The sequence below is a fragment of the Danio rerio genome, chromosome 2 (assembly GCF_052040795.2).
Source record: "Danio rerio strain M-AB ecotype USA chromosome 2, GRCz13ab, whole genome shotgun sequence".
Taxonomy (NCBI): Eukaryota; Metazoa; Chordata; class Actinopteri; order Cypriniformes; family Danionidae; genus Danio; species Danio rerio.
In genome coordinates, this window is record NC_141022.1 from 51820752 (window position 1) to 51842682 (window position 21931).

General features: G+C 35.4%; 1 protein-coding gene across 6 annotated transcripts in view; it reads right to left on the bottom strand.

The window, feature by feature from the left end:
* Window positions 1-398: 398 nt before the first annotated feature.
* Window positions 399-21931, bottom strand: part of per2 (period circadian clock 2) — a 62826-nt gene continuing 41293 nt past the window's right edge. For 2 of the 6 annotated variants that reach the window (XM_087238760.1, NM_182857.3), the window contains 8 exon segments: window positions 21803-21930; window positions 19363-19548; window positions 17027-17284; window positions 13900-14828; window positions 10624-10801; window positions 8070-8277; window positions 4278-4428; window positions 399-1537 (listed from right to left, as the gene is read on the bottom strand). In XM_087238760.1, the coding sequence (XP_087094886.1) occupies window positions 1370-1537; window positions 4278-4428; window positions 8070-8277; window positions 10624-10801; window positions 13900-14828; window positions 17027-17284; window positions 19363-19548; window positions 21803-21930 (2206 nt within the window). In that variant the 3' untranslated portion in view covers window positions 399-1369. 6 annotated transcript variants of the gene reach the window in all.

Here is a 21931-nt window from a genome sequence, read left to right on the forward strand (position 1 = left end):
TTCGTTTAAATGCACCAAAATACACTGCCTATATTCACTGAGAAATGGATAACAGACTGAGATATCGGCAGCCATGAAGAGAGAAGAACGGCAAATTTACTGTCCTGTCTCATCTATTTGAAACAAGCGGTTGTTTGATTTTTTTGTAATTTGAAGCAAACATGATATAATAAATGCATACATACACATAAATGTTCATACAAAAAAAAAAAATGACCGTTAAATGCATCACAACAGTGTTGTGAAAAGGGTCCATTATGCTGATCACTGTGTAGTCCTTTAATATATATGTATGTATATATAAATACATACACATACTTATTTGTTCGAACTTCGCTATATTTACTTCATATATTGCATTTGAACTCTAACATGAACAAAGAGACGAGCACAAGTTGTACATTTCTAAAAAATAGATTTTATTTTAAATTCACTTTATTAAACAAACAGGCAGCGTAAGACACATCACAGATGGCTGCACAGCTTCCAAAGTGACAGAATGCAAGCATATTTCTTTTAAACGTGTGCTAAACGTTGTAAAATAGATTTCTAAACCTTTAAAGCTTCATATCAAGTTGACCTCACCACTGGTATTTGAATTATTATTCAAATGGAGACCCTCCAATGGCATATTGTAATCTCCCGAATAAGGTGCCTCTCTGTTTCAGCTGTTTTTTGGTAACTGTGGCTTCACAGCAGGTTGACACATGGACAGTCTGTGAGATCAGTTAAACCACCATCACTTACACCTCGCTTTATAAAAGAGAAATCTAACACTGAGGTTCAATATCGCAACAGATGATCAGGCAGCCGGCCTGATCGAGAACATAGCACCAGAACTCTCATCTGAAACCCTTTTCAGATCAATTCACCTAATGCATTCACTAAACATCTTAAATGAGCTACAACTGCTCAAGCGAAGAGATCAGATGTTGTGTTAGGACACAATTCCACTGCCCTAATTCAATAAATAACTCACAAGTCCTCAGCGAAGAATTGTGAATGCGAAAGGAATTCAGAAACCTATTCAACAACACAACTAGCAAACACCAGCAGATCCATTATGAGTGCTTTTCAGAGGAGAAAACAGCACACATTTATACAAAATAGTACAAAACAAAGTTCTGTCAAGAAGGAAATAAGTTAGTCTGTACATGTACAGGACAACAGGAGAAACACTGAAGAGGAAAGTGATCCGCTCACTCTAACAGTAATGGTCATCGAACAGCACAGAGTCTGGCTTTGGAGACACCCGATCGCTCTCTCTCTCTCACTGCAGTACTTACACTGTCTCTGTACAGGAGCGGAGCGAGCGAGAGTCTTCCTGGAGGTCTGTGGTGCTGAAGGTCCCTCATGGCTGAGCTTCAGTTCAGGTGTCTGGACCGGGACAGCTGTGCGTTGGCGAGTTTGGAGGTTCTTGAAGTTCTTGTGAGTTTGGAGCAGCAGTGACGTCGCTGTTTTCTGCTTCTCCCATGTGCAGATCTGGAGGATCGTCTTCATTCAGAGCTTCACTGAGCTCTTCACAGCCCATGCACGCCTGCAGGTGAACAACACGCTCCATTAATCACTCTTCAGCTTATCATACTATAACAGAGGAGATGATCATGAGCATGTCACTGTTCATTTACTATAGCTGTCAATTGGGTAGATGAAATGGCGTACTTATAGACCTTTTTCTTGGAACGCAAAATTACCCATGATGCTTTGCGTGTATGCGCAAGGAGAATGCGAAGAACTTCCGGTCGGCAGCTGATGCGTGTAAACGGTCACATTTGGAAAGCTTTAAAATGATAGTTTTAATCTATTTTACCTGCTTTTATCCTCTTTGAGCTAATACTGTTGTCCATCAGCACCATCTCCTGGACTGATCACTTAAAGAAATGTGATCTAATAGGATGGAAAACAGCTGCTGTGAGGCATTTTCCCCTCGTTGTCAGACGGCATCTTCTGCAGTTTACATGAAGCCTCGTCATCGCTAAAGTCAACATTTTCTCTTTATTTCAAATATATAACCAGCCCAAACAAATGTAATTCACCTAAATGTTTGACACACACACGTAGCCTGTACTGTGCCACTGACACACTGATTTACTAACGGTGACAAAGTGAAAATAAAGGCTAGTGTCATTTTGAAATGAAAGAAAAACACAAACCGTGGTGAATACAACACACGAAATAAAACACAAACGGCTCACTAACCCTAACCCTAACCCTAACGATTAGAAAGAACAGCAAATCAGCCAGCAAAGTATCAATAAAAGACTGTTATTGGTCATTTTTGTAAATTGCACGACTTTCATACCTGTTGAGTTTCATGCCAGTACTCTGGTTTGCTCTCTCGCTCTCGCTCTCTCTCTCTCTCTCTCTCTCTCTCTGTGTGGTGTGTGTGCGTGTGTTAAAGAGCCGCTGAGCTAACAGCTGACAGGCCGGGAACGCACACACACACACTGTTTTCTGACGGCAGACACATGAACTAGGGGACGTTTTTTTCGTATTTCTGACGCGCTTGAACCACATGTGACAGATTATAACGGTTTTACCAGACACATTTCTAAGTTGTGTGTCATAAAAACACTCTGTTATCCATTAAAAACGTTATTGAAATTGATTTTCGGAGCGCAAATTACCAGTTGTACACGCTGTAAACAGAAGTTTTTAGCATTCTACCGGAAGACGCTGGTCACTATGGCGCCCTCCATGCAGCAGCCATGAAAAATGTCTATACTGACAATGTAAAGGTTTCTAGATTGCAGTGAAGTGTTTCCGTTTATTCTTGAATCAGGCAATATCATTAGCCTCCTTCATTTTTTTATAGTCTACAGAACTGTGTTATCCAGTAGCTTCCCTAATTAACCTAAATGCCAAATTCACCCAGTTAAGCCTTTAAATTGCACATTAAGTTGGATTCTAGTATCTTGCAAAATATCTAGTCAAATATTATGTGCTACATGGTTTCCGCTACATTCATTCTTCCATGGCGGGGCGCCACGCTACATTACAGCTTCTCATTCAAAACATTGAATTTTTTTAATAGCGAGTAATAATCGCACCAGAATGTAATAAAAGGTAAGTGAATTATAACAAACTTTTCTGTAACCGCAGTAGTGCTGTGCGTCATTTATTTAACCCTTTAATGTTAAGTCCTGACTGACCGTAAACCGTTTCACTTTACTTCAGAATGCATTAATATCGCTCTGTAGCTCTATAAGAGACATTCATAAATATTCCTAGCAAATCTAATAAATGTTGGAGACATACTAGTTACATAAACGCATTAAATCGCACTTCAGCAGCGTTTATTTGAGAGCACACAAGAAGATCTGCACGCTCTTGAAGCAGCTTATATTTGAGGGGGCGTGCAAGAAGTTTTGTGCACGAGCAGAGGAAATTGGCGCGCAAGCAAAGAGATTCGCATGCTCGTAGGCTATTACATAAATGGATCTCGACTTGTAAAACTGAGCTCACGACATTTGTCATTGAAATAACGGCACAGGTCTGTGTAAAAAAGGCCTGCCGCCACAGCTGGAAAAACTCCTAGAGGTATTACTAAACTGTCATCTTGTCAAAGACAAAATAAAAGAGTTATTAGAAATTAATAATTCAAACGATCATATTTAAAAATGTCTTCTCTCCATAAATCAACACTTGGGAAAATAATTAAATCTGCATACATAATAACAAAACTTCAGAAAAAATATATCATGACAAAATGCTGAGTAAATATACAGTTTAAGTCAGAATTATTAGCCCCTTTTTTATTTCTTTTTAAAATATTTCTTAAATGATGTTTAACAGAGCAAGGAAATTTTCACTGTATGTCTGATAATATTTTTTCTTCTGGAGAAAGTCTTATTTGTTTTATTTCGGCTAGAAAAAAAGCAGTTTTAATTTTTTTAAAAGCCATTTTTAGGTAAAGATTATTAGCCCCTTTAAGCTATATTATTTATCGATAGTCTACAGAACAAACCATCATTATACAATAACTTGCCTAATTACCCTAACCTGCCTAGTTAACCTAATTAACCTAGTGAAGTCTTTAAATGTCCCTTTAAGCTGTATAGAAGTGTCTTGGAAAAACTCAAGTCAAATATTATTTACTGTCATCATGGCAAAGATAAAATAAATCAGTTATTAGAGATGAGTTACTAAAACTATTATGTTTAGAAATGTGTTGAAAAAATCTGCTCTCATTGAAACACAAATTTCGGAAAAAAACTAAATAATTTGGGGGGCTAATAACTCTGACTTCAACTGTATGTGTTGTTGTGTGTGCTGACCTTGATGTCGATGGCTTTAGGCAGTCCTCCTCTCCTCATCCAGGGATGCACGTCGGCCAGCTCTCTCTTCTGCTCGTCTGTGAAGCGCGGCTGACTCTTCTGCATCTGACGCAGCTTCTCTCGGTCCTCCCGCAGCACCTTCTGGATGTCTCTGAGAATGGAAGAATAGATTTGCTTCAATGCCATGCCTGCCTCCACTGGTTGGTTTCATGAGGATGAACAGGTCAATTAAAGATTATGACTCAAACAAATTCATTCAATTCAAGTTTATTTTGTAAAGCGCTGTTATTACATTACAATCTAAATCAATTGTGTATAGCAGTGTTTCCCAACCACGTTTCTGGAGGACCACCAGCTCTGCACATTTTCCATGGCTGCGTCCAAAACCGCCTACTACTCAGTAGATACTGCATTTGAGTTTAAATGTACTCGGACGTTAGAAAAGTACGTTCTATACAGTATGAATGTGAGCAGTATGAATGGAATTCGGACGTACTACATCTGCCTTTTTGTCATGGTCATGTGACCTACCTGCATCAGTTGCATTGCTTGACTTCCATTCATGAATTCTCTTGCAGGGAATTATGGGATAGCGCAGAGTGCATGGGATGCACACTCCAGAATCTCGCCGGAAGTAGTAAGTCATCCGGGTACTTCTCGCGTACTGATTTTCGAATTCTATGAATTCTGACATACTACTCGGCTCGCATTTTAGCGTACTATATAGTATGGAAGTATGCGGCTTTGAACGCAGCCCATGTCTCCGTAACTAAACACACCTGATTCAGATCATCAGCTCATTAGCAGAGACTGAAAGACCTGTAATGGGTGTGACAGACAAAGGAGACATCCAAAACATGCAGTGCTAGTGGTGCCCCTAGAACTTGGTTGAGAAACAGTTGTGTATAAGGTGGACAATGTATACAGCTGTCAACATTTTAAGAGAATCCTAACTTTCACAAAAGTTGTTCTAAAACAGTTCAACAACATTTATTGTTGTGTTAGGACATATGTAAAAAACATTTTCGATCCACTTCAAACATGTACTGATACAGTGTTTCCCAAGCCTGTTCCTGGAGGCACCCCAACAGTACATATTCTGGATGTCTCCCTTATGTAACCTATTCATTTCAGGTTTTGGAGTCTCTTGTAATGTTCTGATGAGTTGATCCAGGAGTGTTTGTTAAGGAAGAGGTTGAAAATGTGGAATGTTGTTGTGCCTTCAGGAACAGGGTTGGGAAACACTGGACTACTGTATATACACAGTTAACCTAAAGTTATATAATGTATAGTGTACTTTTGTTTTGGAATCTGCTGGAACTGATGGAACTGTGTGCACACGGAAATATCTGCAGCGCCCCCTAATTGACAAATCTGACAACGACGTTTCACTAAATGATTTGAATCACTTTAATAAAACTAATTTACTGGGAGAATTGATCTGCACAGAAAAAAACTAAATTGCTAATTATGAAAACCATTGTATCTATTTTGAATAAGAGCTGTTTTTTTTTTAGCTTTAAAGTGTTACTGCAGGGTCTTAAAAAGTCTTAAATCTACTTAAATACTGTGTTGTAGGTCTTAAATCATTTTTTTTACAGGTCTTAATTTTCCTTTGTTCATGTATAGCTACCAAATCTGGCCGTTAACACCCATACAATCACCAATATACCAATCTCAATAAAAAAAGTAACTTTTTATTTAAAAAGAGCATTTAATTACTTGCAGTAAAATTTGCTTAAAAGTTCTGCATTTATTTACTGCTGAGATGATACTGACCTGACCAATATATTTTATTATTAATTTGTTATTATTATTATTATTGTAGACTGAAGTACTTGACAGCTTTGTTTTGTTCTATTCTTAATAAGGGTTTGTAAATGGAATTATATCATCTATTGATAGGGCAAGTGAAAATCTTTTCTAACTAGGATATTCGAAAAGAATCCTTAGCATTTAGCTCTGTATAAGTTTAAAAATTAATTCATGATGGTCTTAAAAAACGTCTTAAAGTCTTAAATTTATCTTTGTGAAACCTGCAGAATCCCTGCTTTAGCTTTAGCTAGACATTTTTATGCCTAGTATACATACTTGGCCCACATGGTTAATACCAAATGCCTTCATAATGAATAATGCATGTTTGATTTATTAACTGTATATACAGATTTCCAAACTTCAACTTAAATAAATTTCTCTTAGTTCAAAACCTAGACATCCATTGTTTATCGAGCTCACTTGTCCTTCAAGGACAACACACTTCATTGAACATGTGCACATACAGTTGAAGTCGGAATTATTAGCCCCCCTTGGATTTATTTTTCTTTTTTAAATATTTCCCAAATAATGTTTGACAGAGCAAGGAAATTTTCACAGTATGTCTGATAATATTTTTTCTTCTGGAAAAAGTCTTATTTGTTTTATTGCGGCTAGAATAAAAGCAATTTTGAATTTTTTTAAAACTATTTTTGCGACAAAATTATTAGCCCCTTTAAGCTAATTTTTTTCGATAGTGTACATAACAAACCATCATTATAGAATAACTTGCCTAATTACTCTAACCTGCCTAGTTAAGCTAATTAACCTAGTTCAGCCTTTAATTGTCACTTTAAGATGTGTAGAAGTGTCTTGAAAAAAATTAAAATATCTAGTCAAATAATATTTACTGTCATCATGGCAAAGATAAAATAAATCAGTTATTAGAAATAGGTTCTTAAAACTCTTATGCTTAGAAATGTGCTAAAACAATCTTCGATCCATTAAACAGAAATTGGGGAAAAAAATAAACAGGGGCACTAATAATTCAGGGGGGCTAATAATTCTGACTTCAACTGTAGACATCTCCTATAAACTATATACCTGCATTTTGACTATGTTTATTTATAATAACTTTAACTGCTAAAAGCTATAAGCTAATGTTATTAGTAACTAATAAAGTTATAGTAACTAATAACCTTAAGTTTTCTGAATTTGATAATAATGCAATAATGAGCACCTTTTGTAAAGCTGCTTTGAAACAACGATTATTGTGAAAAGGGCGAGATATATACACACTTGAATTGAAAGTTTAAAATGAAGACTATTATTATTTGTGATTTAACGTTTTTATACATCATTTTGTAAAATGTTGATATTCTAAATTTGATCATATTCTGTTCTGAGTACAGCTAACATTTCAAGATTTTCTCTCTCGACACAATTAATAATGAATGTCATCGTAATTTATGCTTTATTTGATAACTGCTAATAGGCTGCAGCTTTTTACTACAGCTTTAGACCGACTTTTAGCTTCTGACGTGTTCTGACATTAATGCACTGTGTCAGAATAGTTGAGGTATGGAGGTGTGTTGAAATGCTAAACTACTAAATGCTGCCTGATGTAGCGCAGGAAGGTGAGGGACGGCTTGGCCTGGTTATTTTAAGGCGGGAATTACTAGTAGGGCTGCACGGTGGCTCCGTGGTTAGCACCTCACAGCAAGAAGGTCGCTGGTTTGAGTACCGGCTGGGTCAGTTGGCGTTTTTGTGTGGAGTTTGCATGTTCTCCTGGTGTTGGCGTGGGTTTCCCCCACAGTCCAAAGACATGCACTAAAGGAGAATTGAATAAACTAAATTAGCCGTAGTTTATATTTATGAATGCGAGAGTGTATGTGTGTTTCCTTGTACTGGGTTGGTGGTTCATTTCGTTGTGGTGACCCCTGATAAATAAAGGGACTGCGCTTAAGGAAAATTACTGAATGAATCACTAGTAGCAGGGGTGAGGGAGGGTGGTGTCTGTTTCTCCAGTCGCACACTCACCGAGAAGGCAACTGGTATGACATCATTACATCTTCGTCCACGTTGGCCATGAGCAGCCAGAGCGGGTCCTGCAGTACATACTTGATCAGATTCTCACTGCCGTCCAGAGCCAGCACACCAGAGCCCTGACCCTTGGCCTTGTGGGATTTCTGGGATGAATCCACACTGCCAAAGTAGTTACTGCTGTTGTTGCTCTTGTTGCTGCTTTCTGCAATGAAAAGAGGAGAGAGAAATGGACTTTTAACACTTTACAATCGAGCACAGAAGCTTATATGGTATTTCAGAAACACAAGCTTTGTTTCCCTCTAAAGATGTGAATTAAATGTACGCACAAATCTAATATATTGCATAAAGCATTTGCGAATAATGTACAGTTTATGTTCAATGAGTCTTAGGGAACAAAATTGTGATAAACTGGCTCAAACAATCAAAAAGAAAAATGCAATCTGCTGTGGTAAGAGTCACTGAGGGCCTTTTCTAATATAATAAATGACAATCAGCTCAGAAGATGAAATGCACAGTGTCTTTTGGAGGCGTGAGATGCTCCTTTGGAGTGCAGATACTCAAAAGAAAGCTGGACGTAATGATACTGAACCGCTTTGATGACAGACTTTGGCTGAGGGATTTTAGGATGACCAACACAACACTTCAAATCTTTTATAATGTGGTCATTCTGCTGGTTTGTTTATTAAATATTGTCCAATCATTACACCCATTTTTTCCATCACATCATCTGTTAAAGAGTATAATGAAATTTATACAGGCGGCACGGTGGCTCAGTGGTTAGCACTGACGCCTCACAGCAAGAAGGGAACTGATTTGAGTCTCGGCAAGTTGGCATTTCTGTGTGGAGTTTGCATGTTCTACCCATGTTGGAGCGGGTTTTTTTCCAGGTGCTCCGGTTTCCCCCACAGTCCAAAGATTTGTGCTATAGGTGAATTGGATGAACTAAATTGGCGGTAGTGTATGTGTAAATAAGTGTGTGTATGGGTGTTTTTCAGTACTGAGTTGTGGCTGGAAGCACTGTGTAAAACTTATGCTGAAATCGTTGATGGTTCTTTCCGCTGGGGTGACCCCTGATAAATAATAAACTAAGCCAAAGAAAAATGAATGAATGAAATCTATTCGGCAAATGGGTTTCCTTCATAGTTCATGCACTTTTTTCTCTTATCAGATAAAGTTTACTCTACTCAGCTGAGTACATAGATTTTTTTAATCTGCATTTAAAAATGTATGAACATCTTGGTGTTTCCATCAAGCAGTTCTTATGGAATAGTTAAAAATATGCATTAAACTAGGTGGATGGAAACCTAGCTATTGATTACTATATTTTTTTAGTTCTAAAGGCTTGTAATAACCCCCAGTTAAATTCCAGTGTGTGTTTGAATGAGTGCCCTATTAAAAGTTGAAAGCAGAGCCAGTCTGTACTGTAACACAAAACAAAGAAGCTACAAAATAATTTAAGGGAAGTGGAAAATATATGTTTGAGTATGTGTTGATTAATTATTCTGTGTTTAGATAATGTGTTTCTTCCTGTTTTGCTGTTGCTTTCACACGTTTGTTTATAAAGATGTTACGAATATAACTACGACAGTGTTTTTACAGTATGTGCAGTACTGATTTGACTGGCAGACATTATTAGAACAATAAAAAACATAAACATTTAAAATAAAAACTAGAAAACAAGAAGAAGCTATAATAAATGGCAGTATGGCATTCCTTTATTTACATGTGTTAACATTTAAGGCTTGCAGTCATTCATGTTTGAAGGTTAAACACTGCAGTTTTTCATGCATCGGTCAAATGAAAAATTCTGGGCTTTTTGGCCTATACGTCACTTATTAAATATTGTTTATTGGTCAAAGACTCTACACATTTGACATCATCCATGTCCTAATTTACTCACCCTTTACAAGTTTCAAACCTTTATGGGTTTCTTCAATCTGTTGAACATACTATAATATATTTTGAAAGATGTTGGAAACCTGTAACTATTGACTTCCATAGCATTTGTTTTACTTACTATAGATGTTAATGGTCACAGGGTTTCAGCATTCTTCAAAATATCTTCTTTTATGTTGGAACAAATAAAGAACTCCCAAAGGCTTGGAACAACTCAAGTGAATATTTCTTTTTCTGTGTGTGATCCCTTTAATATCAATACTTTCTGTGAAACAAATCAGCTTTCTTTAGCATCACTACTCTACAGCATAGGTCTCAAACTCAATTTCTGGAGGGCCGCAGCTCTGCACAGTTTTGCTCCAATCCTAATCAAACACAGCTCATGCAACTAATCAAGGTGTTCAAGACACTTTTAAACACCTCAATTATTTGGATCAGCTGTGTTTTGTGTTTGATTAGGATTGCAGCAAAACTGTGCAGAGCTGCAGCCCTCCAGAAATTGAGTTTGAGACCCATGCTTAATGTCACACGATGCTTCAGAAATGATTCTGAAATGCTGATTTAATGCGCAACAAGCATTTCTGATTTATAACTTTGGATGTTGTGTAAACTTTAGACCCTTCAGACCAGCAATAAAATCTTCAATGCTCACCAGTTCTGCTGGCAGATCCTCCGCTGGTAGACGTCCCACAGCGGTTTGATCCTGAACCCATGGAGCCAGATGTGGCAGAGCCGGTGCCCGAGCGCGAGTCCTCCGGCAGGATGTCCAGCAGGTCACTTGATGAAGAGAGCGCATCGCTGTGTTGACCATCCACAGGTGATCCTTCATCCTAAAAAAACAGAGAAAAATAGGAAATACATGAATTGAACATAATTAAGAGTGAAATGGTACAAAACAAAATCCATCTAAATATTTTGAATTATCCCCTACAAATGAACCCCGGTCATTCTAAAGGAAAGAAAACCCTCTCTAAGTACAGCTGCTCAAAGTCAACTGGGGAAATTGTATTAATATCACAACACATCGATAAATGTAAAATGGCATTTTTATAGCTAGCATTATTGACTAATTAATTAGCAGTTGCTTTCTTTTCTTAAAATAAAGATATTAACTTTGCGATAATATTATTATTATTATTAACGCAATAACTGCATGCTTTTACAGCAAGATGCTTAGGATGCAAACACTGCCATCTTTTGGTAATGTACAAGTATTACATGTGAATTTATTTGCCTTTTATTGCCTTGCTGTTCATAAAACATATAGAACAATACTGTTTTAAACATGGAATTAATAAACAAAATCACACTTTAAAGAAAAAAATCACTCCAATATTAAAATTCTGTCATTAGTTATGCACCCTTCACATATTTATTCCTCTGTTTAACAAAACAAGTGTAAAGAATGCTGAAAAAAGGCAGTCACTGACTTACTACACACATGCTAAAAGTTAAAAATTTACATTCATCAAACAAATCTAATTGTGTTCAACACCAAAAAGAAACTCAAACAAACTTGTAACCACCTGAGTAAGGGCTGTGCAATATGACAAATATATATATATATATATATATATATATATATAAATCATATGGACAAAATAAAAAGCCTATCAATTCATGTCATGCTCTATCATTTATATTGTCATGTGATATTGTTTCCTGTAATACTTTGAATAATTTACATGAGCGCAGTATCACACGCCATCATGGGGATGCAGACCAAAAAATGAATAACAGCAAAGTGAAAAGAGTGTCATCTTGAAACTACACTGTTTATATTTAGCATTTTATTTAGCAGTATTTTGCATTTTGAATTCTTTTGATGATCCTCTAATCATTAGTTTTTTTGTTTTAAAAAGTTGTTTATATTTTATATTTCGACAATCTAAATTAAACATTATCCCTGAAAATCGAAATAAAGCAATATGATCACATATGAATAAGTTTACATCTGAGTGAAAACTTTCAAATGTAAAAAAGAAACAGTCCTTAACACGTGGCCAATATATATAAATTATTCACTGGATTTACAGAAATATTGTGATCTACAGGCAGAATTATTAGCCCTCCTGAATTATTAGCCTCCCTGTACATTTTCCCCCCAATTTCTGTTTAACAGAGAGAAAATTTTTTTTAACACATTACTAAACATAATAGTTTTAATAATTCATTTCTAATAACTGATTTATTTTATCTTTGCCATGATGACAGTAAATAATATTTGACTAGATATTTTTTAAGACACTTCTATACAGCTTAAAGTGACATTTAAAGGCTTAACTAGGTTAATTAGGTTAACTAGGCAGGTTAGAGTAATTTGGCAAGTTATTGTATAACGATGGTTTGTTCTGTAGATTATTGAAAAAATGTATTGCTTAAGGGGGCTAATAATATTGACCTTAAAATTGTTTTTAAAAAAATGTAAAACTGCTTTTTTTTCTAGCCGAAATAAAACAAATAAGACTTTCTTCAGAAGAAAATATTATAGGAAATACTGTGAAAAATTACTTGCTCTGTTAAACATCATTTGGGAAATTTTTGTAAAAGAAAAAAATAATAATTTTGACTTCAACTGTATATCATAATCAGGATATGATATGTCTTATGGTATTTTTTGTCATAACGCCCAGGGGTGCGTTTCCGACAACCATGGTTAGACAATTAAAGTCGCAAGTTGCATCACTACAAACATAGTTTGTTGATTTGGCATTTCCCAAATCCACCGTTCGCAAACTTGTATGCTTGCAACTACACCTCTAAAGCTGTAGTTAGAAACATAGTTCCTGGCTGTGTTTTATTCCTAGTTATCCCCCCTATGCCCTATTCATTTAGAACATTCAAACATTTGAAACTTTGAATGATAAAAAAGCATTAAAGTCATCACTCTGTTAGGTGTAATTTTCTTTCAACGCACTTTAAAGTTCAGTTTTAGCGATCTTCATGTTTATAATTGCGTTCCCTTCGCAGTGCACTTTGAAAACATTGATGCCACTTTGAACACAGCCGTGGCTCATGATGAAAGCTATAGGTGACCTTTTATTCAAAATCTGAATTTCTGTTACGTCTCCAAACCTTGTGAAAACAAAACATATAGCATACGTTAATGCTTTTAATTTAAAGTAGGCTATTTATTAAGTATCTGTACTATAAAAGACGTGGACCTGTTCGTTAGAACATTTCTGCAGTGGTTTACAAGTGTCAAATTATAAAAGTAGACTTTTCTAAAAAAATAATATATAATAATAAAAAATTCCTACCAAAAAAAATAATCATCATCATCATTAATATTATTATTAAAATAGGATTTTTTTTTATTTCCTAATAAATAATAAATATTGAATTTAATTTTATAACAAATCGCCTCATTATTTATTTATTTATATGATTTATATATGATATTAGAATAGTGTTAGCTGTTGTAAGGGATTTTATGTTTGAGAATACAATATGTAATGTTCTCAATAATATTTGTAAAGGAAACATCGGGCCTATATGTGCCGTTATATTTCAGTTAATATGAAAGCGAGTGCATGTTTTTACCCAAACTAATATTGGATTTTATTTTAAATGCGTGTGCGTGAAAAAAATATAATTTGCACAAAGAAATGATGGGGTTCTTCTGTAAAGAAGTAGTTATTCCACCCAGTTAAGAGCGTCATTATGGGCATTTTACGTTATAACTAATGTGGTTCAAATGTCGGATCTGCGACAGAACAACTACAAGTTTTGGGAAACACTCGTCACTACATAGTTCCTTTCCAAAACGATGCAGCGTACTATGATTGTTTAGCTGCGAGTTATGCCGTTGTTTGCGAAACGCACCCCTGATCTACATTTGAGAATGAGTAAACAAGGATTTAATGTTGTGTGAACAATCCCTTTAACATTACAACAAGTCAAAGAAAGCCATAATCAGATTACAAACCTGCACCACATCCTTAACCGGTTTGCTTTGCCCAGTCACGCTGCCCGCTTTCTCCACCCCTGCACTGCAGTTGTTCAGTGATACAGCAGATGGCGCTGTGTTCTCCTGTCTGTCAGCCGAGCGCTGCGTTTCTTCCAGCTGGAGCAGGTTGAGTTGTAGGGGCGAGCTGCACCGTGACTGGAACAGAGGTGGAGATGGAGGTCCGCCTCCACCCATTGACTGAGGGGTGGGGCTCCGGGATTGCTCCTCCCTCAGCTCCGGCTCAGGTGCTTTGGGTGGGTCTTCTGGACATGCGAATGGAAATGGCTGAGGCTGGAATGTAGGCTGTGAGCTGAAGGGGTTTTGGGAGGTGAACTGTGTTTGTATTGTAAACGTCGACTGCGGGGGGAATGAAGCCTGCGGTGTGAAACCAGGCTGAGTCTGAAAGGTGGGCTGGGTGGGGAATGGTCCCTGTTTTGGGGGGTAGAAAGCCTGGCGTGGAGCGCTGCCCACCTGTGGAAACATGTAGTTAGGCAGCACCAGCGCCACCATCGGCGTGACTAGTGGAGCAGAATATGGCGTCTGGATGGGCTGCATTGGGATGCGTGGATCTGGTGTGCATTGACCTTCCCCAAAGCCTGGCATTGGAGCGTCCACTCTGGGCTGCATACCACCAGCTCCTGGGTACATCTGTAGCGGGTACGCAGGCATCACGGCAGGATAGGCGATAGGGAATGTGGATTGGGACGTGTCTGAGGGAGACCAGGATGTCTGGTTAAGGCCCTGGAGCTGAGGTCTGTGTGCAGGTCTACGGCCTGATGGAGTGCTGTCTGACGACTCATTCGGCTTTACTCGCTTGGATTTGGTCTTTTTGTTGCGCCCCCTGCGGGTTGTGGTGGTCTCCTGTGCGCCGCCACCTCCAGCCTTGCATGAGCGAGCAGCAGGGACTGCTGGAGAGACAGAAAGAGGTTATAAAATAAATTTATGGATACTTATTATTATAAAACTAGATGGTATATATATATATATATATATATATATATATATATATATATATATATATATATATATATATATATATATATATACATACACAGTTGAAGTCAGAATTATTAAAGTCTTAATTAAAATATTAATTATTTAAGTCAGAATTATAGAAGATTTTTCAACATATTTGTAATAAAAACTCATTTCTAATAACTGTTTTATTTAATCTTTGCCATGATGACAGTAAATAATATTTGACTAGATAATTTTCAAGACACTTCTATACAGCTTAAAGTGACAATTAAAGGCTTAACTAGGTTAATTAAGTTAACTAGGCAGGTTAGGGTAATTAGGCAAGTTATTTTATAATGATACGAAACGAAAGAGGCTTATCATTTTGTCATTAAAATGGTGTTTAAAAAAATAAAAACTGCTTTTATTCTAGCCGAAATAAAACGAATAAGACTTTCTCCAGAAGAAAAAATATCTTCAGACATACTGTGAAAATTTCCTCGCTCTGTTAAACATCATTTGGGAAATATAAAAAAAAGAGAAAAAAATTCAAAGTTCATATATATATATATAACTGGCATAAAATATATTGGGAAAAAATAATTGCAATTTCGAACATCATTTTGGCAGTCATGAACAACATGACTTTCAATTTACAATCCAGACTTGCAGCTCATTTTTAGAGATGCACAACATGGACCATATTTAGAAATTTAATGATAATAATAATAACACTAAAATATATGTAATAAATAAAACTTTAAAACAATAAATATTGGGCAAAATATATATTATTATTAATATGCCATTTAATTACTATCAAAATTAGTGAATATTAAGAAAAGTGAAAAGTATTATACTTAAAAAATTAATTGTTTAATAACAGCGATTTAATACCAATAATATTAAACTTTTAATTTAATAAGAATTATAATAATAACTTTTACTGACTAAAATAAATTAATAAACAATAACATAAGACTTGTTACTACAGAAAATATTTAATTGTTTGGACGATAGATAGATATAAGTTATTCACCTTATTCTCAGCTGACGAGTGGGCGCAGCCATTTGAATATTTTTGTCTCGCGACTTCCGGTCACATTCACTTCCATTCATTTTTTGACGTTAACAACTGCTCGTTACGCTGCTTGATGTTGCAATTTAATATTTTCTTATTATATTATGCTACTTGGTCTGTGTAGTCATGCAAACATTTGTTTGTTGAGAAAGTAGTTTGGCCATTTTCTGCCGTTTATTATTCCTAGTCATTTCTCCCATAGGCGACTGAATCGGAAGTTCTAAGACAATCGCGAAAACAGGCGCACTTCCGCATTTTAGAATAAGGTCAATAGATTTAAGCTTATCAGTCATGCAGCTGTTCTTAAATGTTTGGCGCCATCTTGTGACAAAATAATTGTGACTGCAGGCTTTACATTTAATGAAAGTATTATTACAGAACAAAGAGATGTTGTAGAGTTGCAAACAGAATTATTAGCCCCCCTTTTTTTCTATTTTTTCTTCAGGAGAAAGTCTTATTGGTTTTATTTCGACTTGAATAAAGCAGTTTTTATTTTTTTTAAAGCCATTTTAGGATCAATATTATTAGCCACTAATAAGTTTAGTCTACAGAACCAACTATTGTTATAGAATATCTTGCCTAATTACTGCCTAGTTAACTTAACTAACCTAGTTAAGCCTTTAAATGTCACTTTAAGCTGTATAGAAGTGTCTTGAAAAATAGTAGTCAAATATTATTTACTGTCATCATGACAAAGATAAAATAAATCAGTTATTACAAATGAGTTATTAAAACTATTATGTGTAGAAATGCGTAGAAAAAAATCTGCTCTGCAATAAACAGAAATTAAAAAAATAAACAGGGGGTCTTATAATTCTGACTTTAACTGTAGGAATAATTGTCTACTTCTGTTAGAGGTGTAATAAGTGGGATAATGTACATCTAGATGGTTGTTTTCGATTGTTTCTTCAGTCAACTATAAGAGCCCTTGGCTTTGTGTTGGGCTGCTGATGAGCCTGTTGAGCGGTTTTATCCCTCCTTTTAATCCCACCAGCAGCAAATTGAAAACATAAATTTTTGCTACTTTCTTGTTATGTTAATGAGCGTCAGACTCAAAGGTGTGCTTACCTTCAGACGTGACCTGTCCTTTCTGCCTCTCCAGATAGAGGGAACAGTCTGCTTTAAAAGCGTGGACCCCTCTCAGCTCTCTGAAGCGGCTGAGAAACGCCTGCTCCTCCTTCTGCGTGTGAGCCGCCAGAACCTGCTTGGTCAGACCCAGTTTCTTATACGCCTCTCGCTCCTGATTCTGAGGCGAAACTGCGGCCGGAGGGACGGCGAGACCCTGAACATCTGTGCCTTCAGCGCTGGGAACATCTTCAATGATCTCTGCAGGAAAAAACAAAACGGTGAGCTAACGTCCCGCCAAAACACAGGAGAAACGACCAGCAGTTGATTTGTATGGGCTGCATCAAGGCCTTTATTTCATGCATGTTGGGATGGGAGCCATGGGAAAATGCAGAATTTAATAAGATGCAATTTTTTTGAAGCCCCGCCAGAGTGATGTGCGTCTTTATTTTAGTCATCAACTCCAGGGCTTCACGATCAATCTTTGTTTTTGTCCCTATGTCATAAGGGTTTACTAACTTTGGAGTTTGGAAGAGTATTCTTGCTTTGTAGAGATGTGTCTTGTTGACGACACGACTAAAACAAAAAAGGTGTTTTACCAGGGAACAGACATAACACTTATAGCTCTAATACAGATAAATGTATTCAAAACCATGTGAGCTTCATAGGTAGAGTTTCATTTTATTATTTTTTTTAAATCTCTGTATCATTTAATATGGTGGTTCATTCCACTTTGGCAACCCCAAATGAATAACCCCAAGGAAAATTAATGTATGAATAAATTGTTCAATATAGATTTGTTTTAGTTGTATAGTTGTGTGTGCTGATTTTACATTTAGTTCAAAAAAAAAAAAAACCGATTACTTAACAGCAAATACACTGAAATTTAAATAAATTTGTATTGTTTTAAATAAGTGATTTAAATAATATATTACAGATTTAAAATCGTAATTTCATTTATATCATGAAATGCAACAGTAATTTATACTGTTTTAATAGGTTTAATTTGTATTTTAAGATTTTTATTGAAAGATTTATTAATTTAAACTGATTTAAAATAGTTTCAGTTATTAAAAAAATAGTACAGATTTTAAATCATATCGTTTTCAATATGAAAAAACAGCTCATCAGTATCATGATATGAATATATTATTGTCATTTATATTATTACTTTAACATTATTGCTCATTAATTACACTAACAAGATTAACAACAATTGAACAAAAATATTACATTATTATATATTAAAACTTTTACAAACTATTTAATAATGTAAATTATTTTTACATTAGCTATACAACATATTTATTATTTATTAATGATGCATTACATTACAAACATTCTTATGACACAATAATTTATTTGACAATATACGACTTATTTTCTATTCAATATATATTTAGTTTAAAGATAGAATTTCTTAAATATTGAAGAGTACAGATGATAACAAGAAAAAATATATAAATCCTTTATAATCATGCAAAAATAGAAGTAAAAAAATTATAATAAAATAATAATAATATTAATGATGATGATAATAATAATAATAATAATAATAATAATGATGATACTTATAATGATAATAACAATAAAAATAATGATAATAATAATAATGATGATGATGATGATGATAATATTAATAACAATAATAATATGAGTAATAATAATAATGATGATAATAATAATAATGACAATAACAATAAAAATAATGTTAATAATAATAATATTAGTAATAATAATAATAATAATAATAACAACAATAAAAATAATGACAGTAATAATAAAAACAATAATAACAACAATAATAATATTAATGATAATGATGATAATAATAATGATAATAATAATAACAATAAAATAATGAAAATAATAATAAAACAGTAATAATAACAATAATAATACTTATAATAATAAAAACAATGAAAATAATAATAATAATAATAATGATAATAACAATAAAAATAATTATGATAATAATAATAATGATGATTACGATAATAATTACAATAATAATATTAGTAATAATAATAATAATGATAATAGTAATAATGATACTGACAATAACAATAATGACAATAACAACAACAATAATAATAAAAACTATAATAACCACAATAATAATATTAATGATAATAATAATAATAATAATAATGATGATAATAATAATAATAATAATAGGAAATATGTTTTATATCATATTATTATCTCGATGTAAAATAAACCAAGGCAGCTCACTAGGTTTTGTAACAGAAACAGTGTTCATAAGAAGAGACAGACAAGAGAGAAAGAAACAGAAAGACAGTCAGAAGAAACACTGATAAAGAAGGAACTGAATTTACCTTTCTTGTCTCCCACGTGTACAATGGTGCTGCTGTAGCTGCACTGGCTGGTGATGGAGACCACGCTTTCAGGCTTACTGGGCAAAGCCAGAGGAGTCAGAGACGGACTCACTACACCTGAGCCTGGAGGCTTTTTCGACACCTCTAATGTTGACAGACCTGACTGCTCCTTCAGATGAGCCGGCTCTGAACACACACAAAACCAAAGCAGTGTTAGAGCTCACTCAAAACTCATTCAAATGGAGAGGGAGGCTGAACAAAGTGGGTTGAAGGGGTATTGATGATAACTGAGATCTTATGCCAGCTCCCATAAGTGTTTTTAGCAGTTTCCCCAAGTAGACAGAATTATTGGGTGTGTGGTGTATGGGGTGGTTTCATTTAGTTGAATATTTTTTTCTTCTTGTGATTGATAGAACTAAAAATGACCTTCAGGTCAGGCCCGGATTGGCTAATCGGGAGGAGCGGAAGAATTCCCAATGGGCCGGTCCGTTTTTTGGACTCGAGGGCCCTAGCTGCTTGCACTCTCAGCAGTCGTAATTTATTTATTTATTTATTTATTTGACCATAGCCTCATTCTTTTTATTCATTATTGTACCGCAGCTCCGCTCTTTTTATTGATTTTCTCGCAGCCCCATGAGCATATATATTGGTTGTCGCGGACGAAAGTGAAGAGGGTTGGGGAGTCGCGGAAAAGAAAGTGAAGGCATCGGATCCAGATCCGGCCTGTTCCAGCACAAATGAAGCCCTGAATTAATGACTATTACACCTGCTTAATAAAAACCAGATGATTTACTATATTAATAAATCTGACATGACTTGATCAGAAATCTAAAAAGCGGAGAAAAAGATTAAGCTATCAATAGAAAGTAATACTGTGGTTAAGAGTCTTGCGGACAACACTGCAATACTTGTTTTAATCTTTACTCCAAACGCACCTTCATAACAGCGCCATTGTGGTCCAGTGGTCAGCAAGTTGCGCAATAACGCGCTGACCTGGGTTCAAACCTCACCCGAGTTTTTTTATTTTTAGTGTTAAGACATGTAATACTGTTTGGGTTAATAAGTGAACATATTTTATTTTAATTTTTTTGTGTGACCACTGTTACAAAGGACTGAATATCTATAAAGAATTTTGCACAGAAAATATATTCAGATATTGCAGGAAAGGACATTGTGATGTTTAAAAGAATAGTGCTTGGAGTTTTAGCTGCCCTTTATTCTTCTCATATTTTTTTAATTATTAGAAGTTCTAAAGCAGCTGTTTCCCTGGAAAAGACTTGATAGTATCATTAGAAACTGAATTGGAAATGACGTTACTTTGATATAGTCAGTCGTGAACTGAGGTGGGCTGGTCTAAGGCTTGAAACTTCAGGGCTGACAATGAGTCCCACTCCGGCCCTGCTTTAGGTTATGGTGGATTTAGTAAAATAATAAAAGCCACTGGCCTGTACATTAAACATAAATATAGTGTAGTATTGTATAAAAATATAGTCCCCTTTACTGGAATATGAAATATATTCAATTCAATTCACCTTTATTTGTATCCGCTTATTAAGTGTGACGTCACGCGGAGCGGCTTCCGGGTCCAAGCACTCTATTCAACTGAATGGGGAGATTCATGAAATGGTAATAATAAACGTTTACAAAGCGATTTAATACTTTCGAAAGTCACGATCGCAGTATATATGTCCATGCCTAATATCCGATGGCCAGAAAGTGATTCATTGTTTAATAAATTGTTAAAATTTTGGTATTTGTTATGCAGCAAGCCCAGAGATTGTTGTGTACACTATGATTTTATATAAAATTACTTTAATGTGTGATATGAATAAAAAGTGATCATAAACGAATGATTTCTCCACTCAAATGAATGGCGCCTTGGACCAGGAAACAGTATTACATACGTCACCAACACGTCATCACTTAACAAGCGGATAGCGCCAAAGCAGAACACATAAAAGATCATAGTAAATTGGAATAGTGTAGTTCAGTATTTAGTGTTTAAGTTCAGTTCAGTTCAGTTCAGTGTGGTTTAATAATCACTACTGAGGGCCTAAACACTGAAGAGCAAATTCATTGATGCGTAGCTCTACCGATCCCAAACCATGCAAGCTAGAGACGACAGCGGAGAGGGAAAAAACCTTCACCAATTGGCGAAAGTGAAGAAAAAAAAGCCTTGAGAGAACCAGACGCAGTTGGGCACAACCATTTTAATTTCTCTGCAGGCCAAACGTCTTGTGCAGAGCTGCAGTCTCAGCGGCGGATACAATATGTGAAAATTTTCTAGGCGAACTATGATTATCTTATCATGAAGCTTTAAAAGATTTGTGTTAAAGTTGTGAAGAAAATGAATCTGACCTGCTCAAACCTGCTTAACTATGAAAAAGAAAACCTTTATATATGTAAACACAAACACATGCAAAGTGGATGTTTGCAGTACCTTCAGAGACTTGCATGGAGCTGTCAGCGTTCCTCTGCTTGTCCTCGTCTGAGTTTGAGGACGTGGTGTTGGAGGAGGATTGGCACTTTCTCTTCACTGTAATGGGCACGTTACAGCTCTCCAGATAGC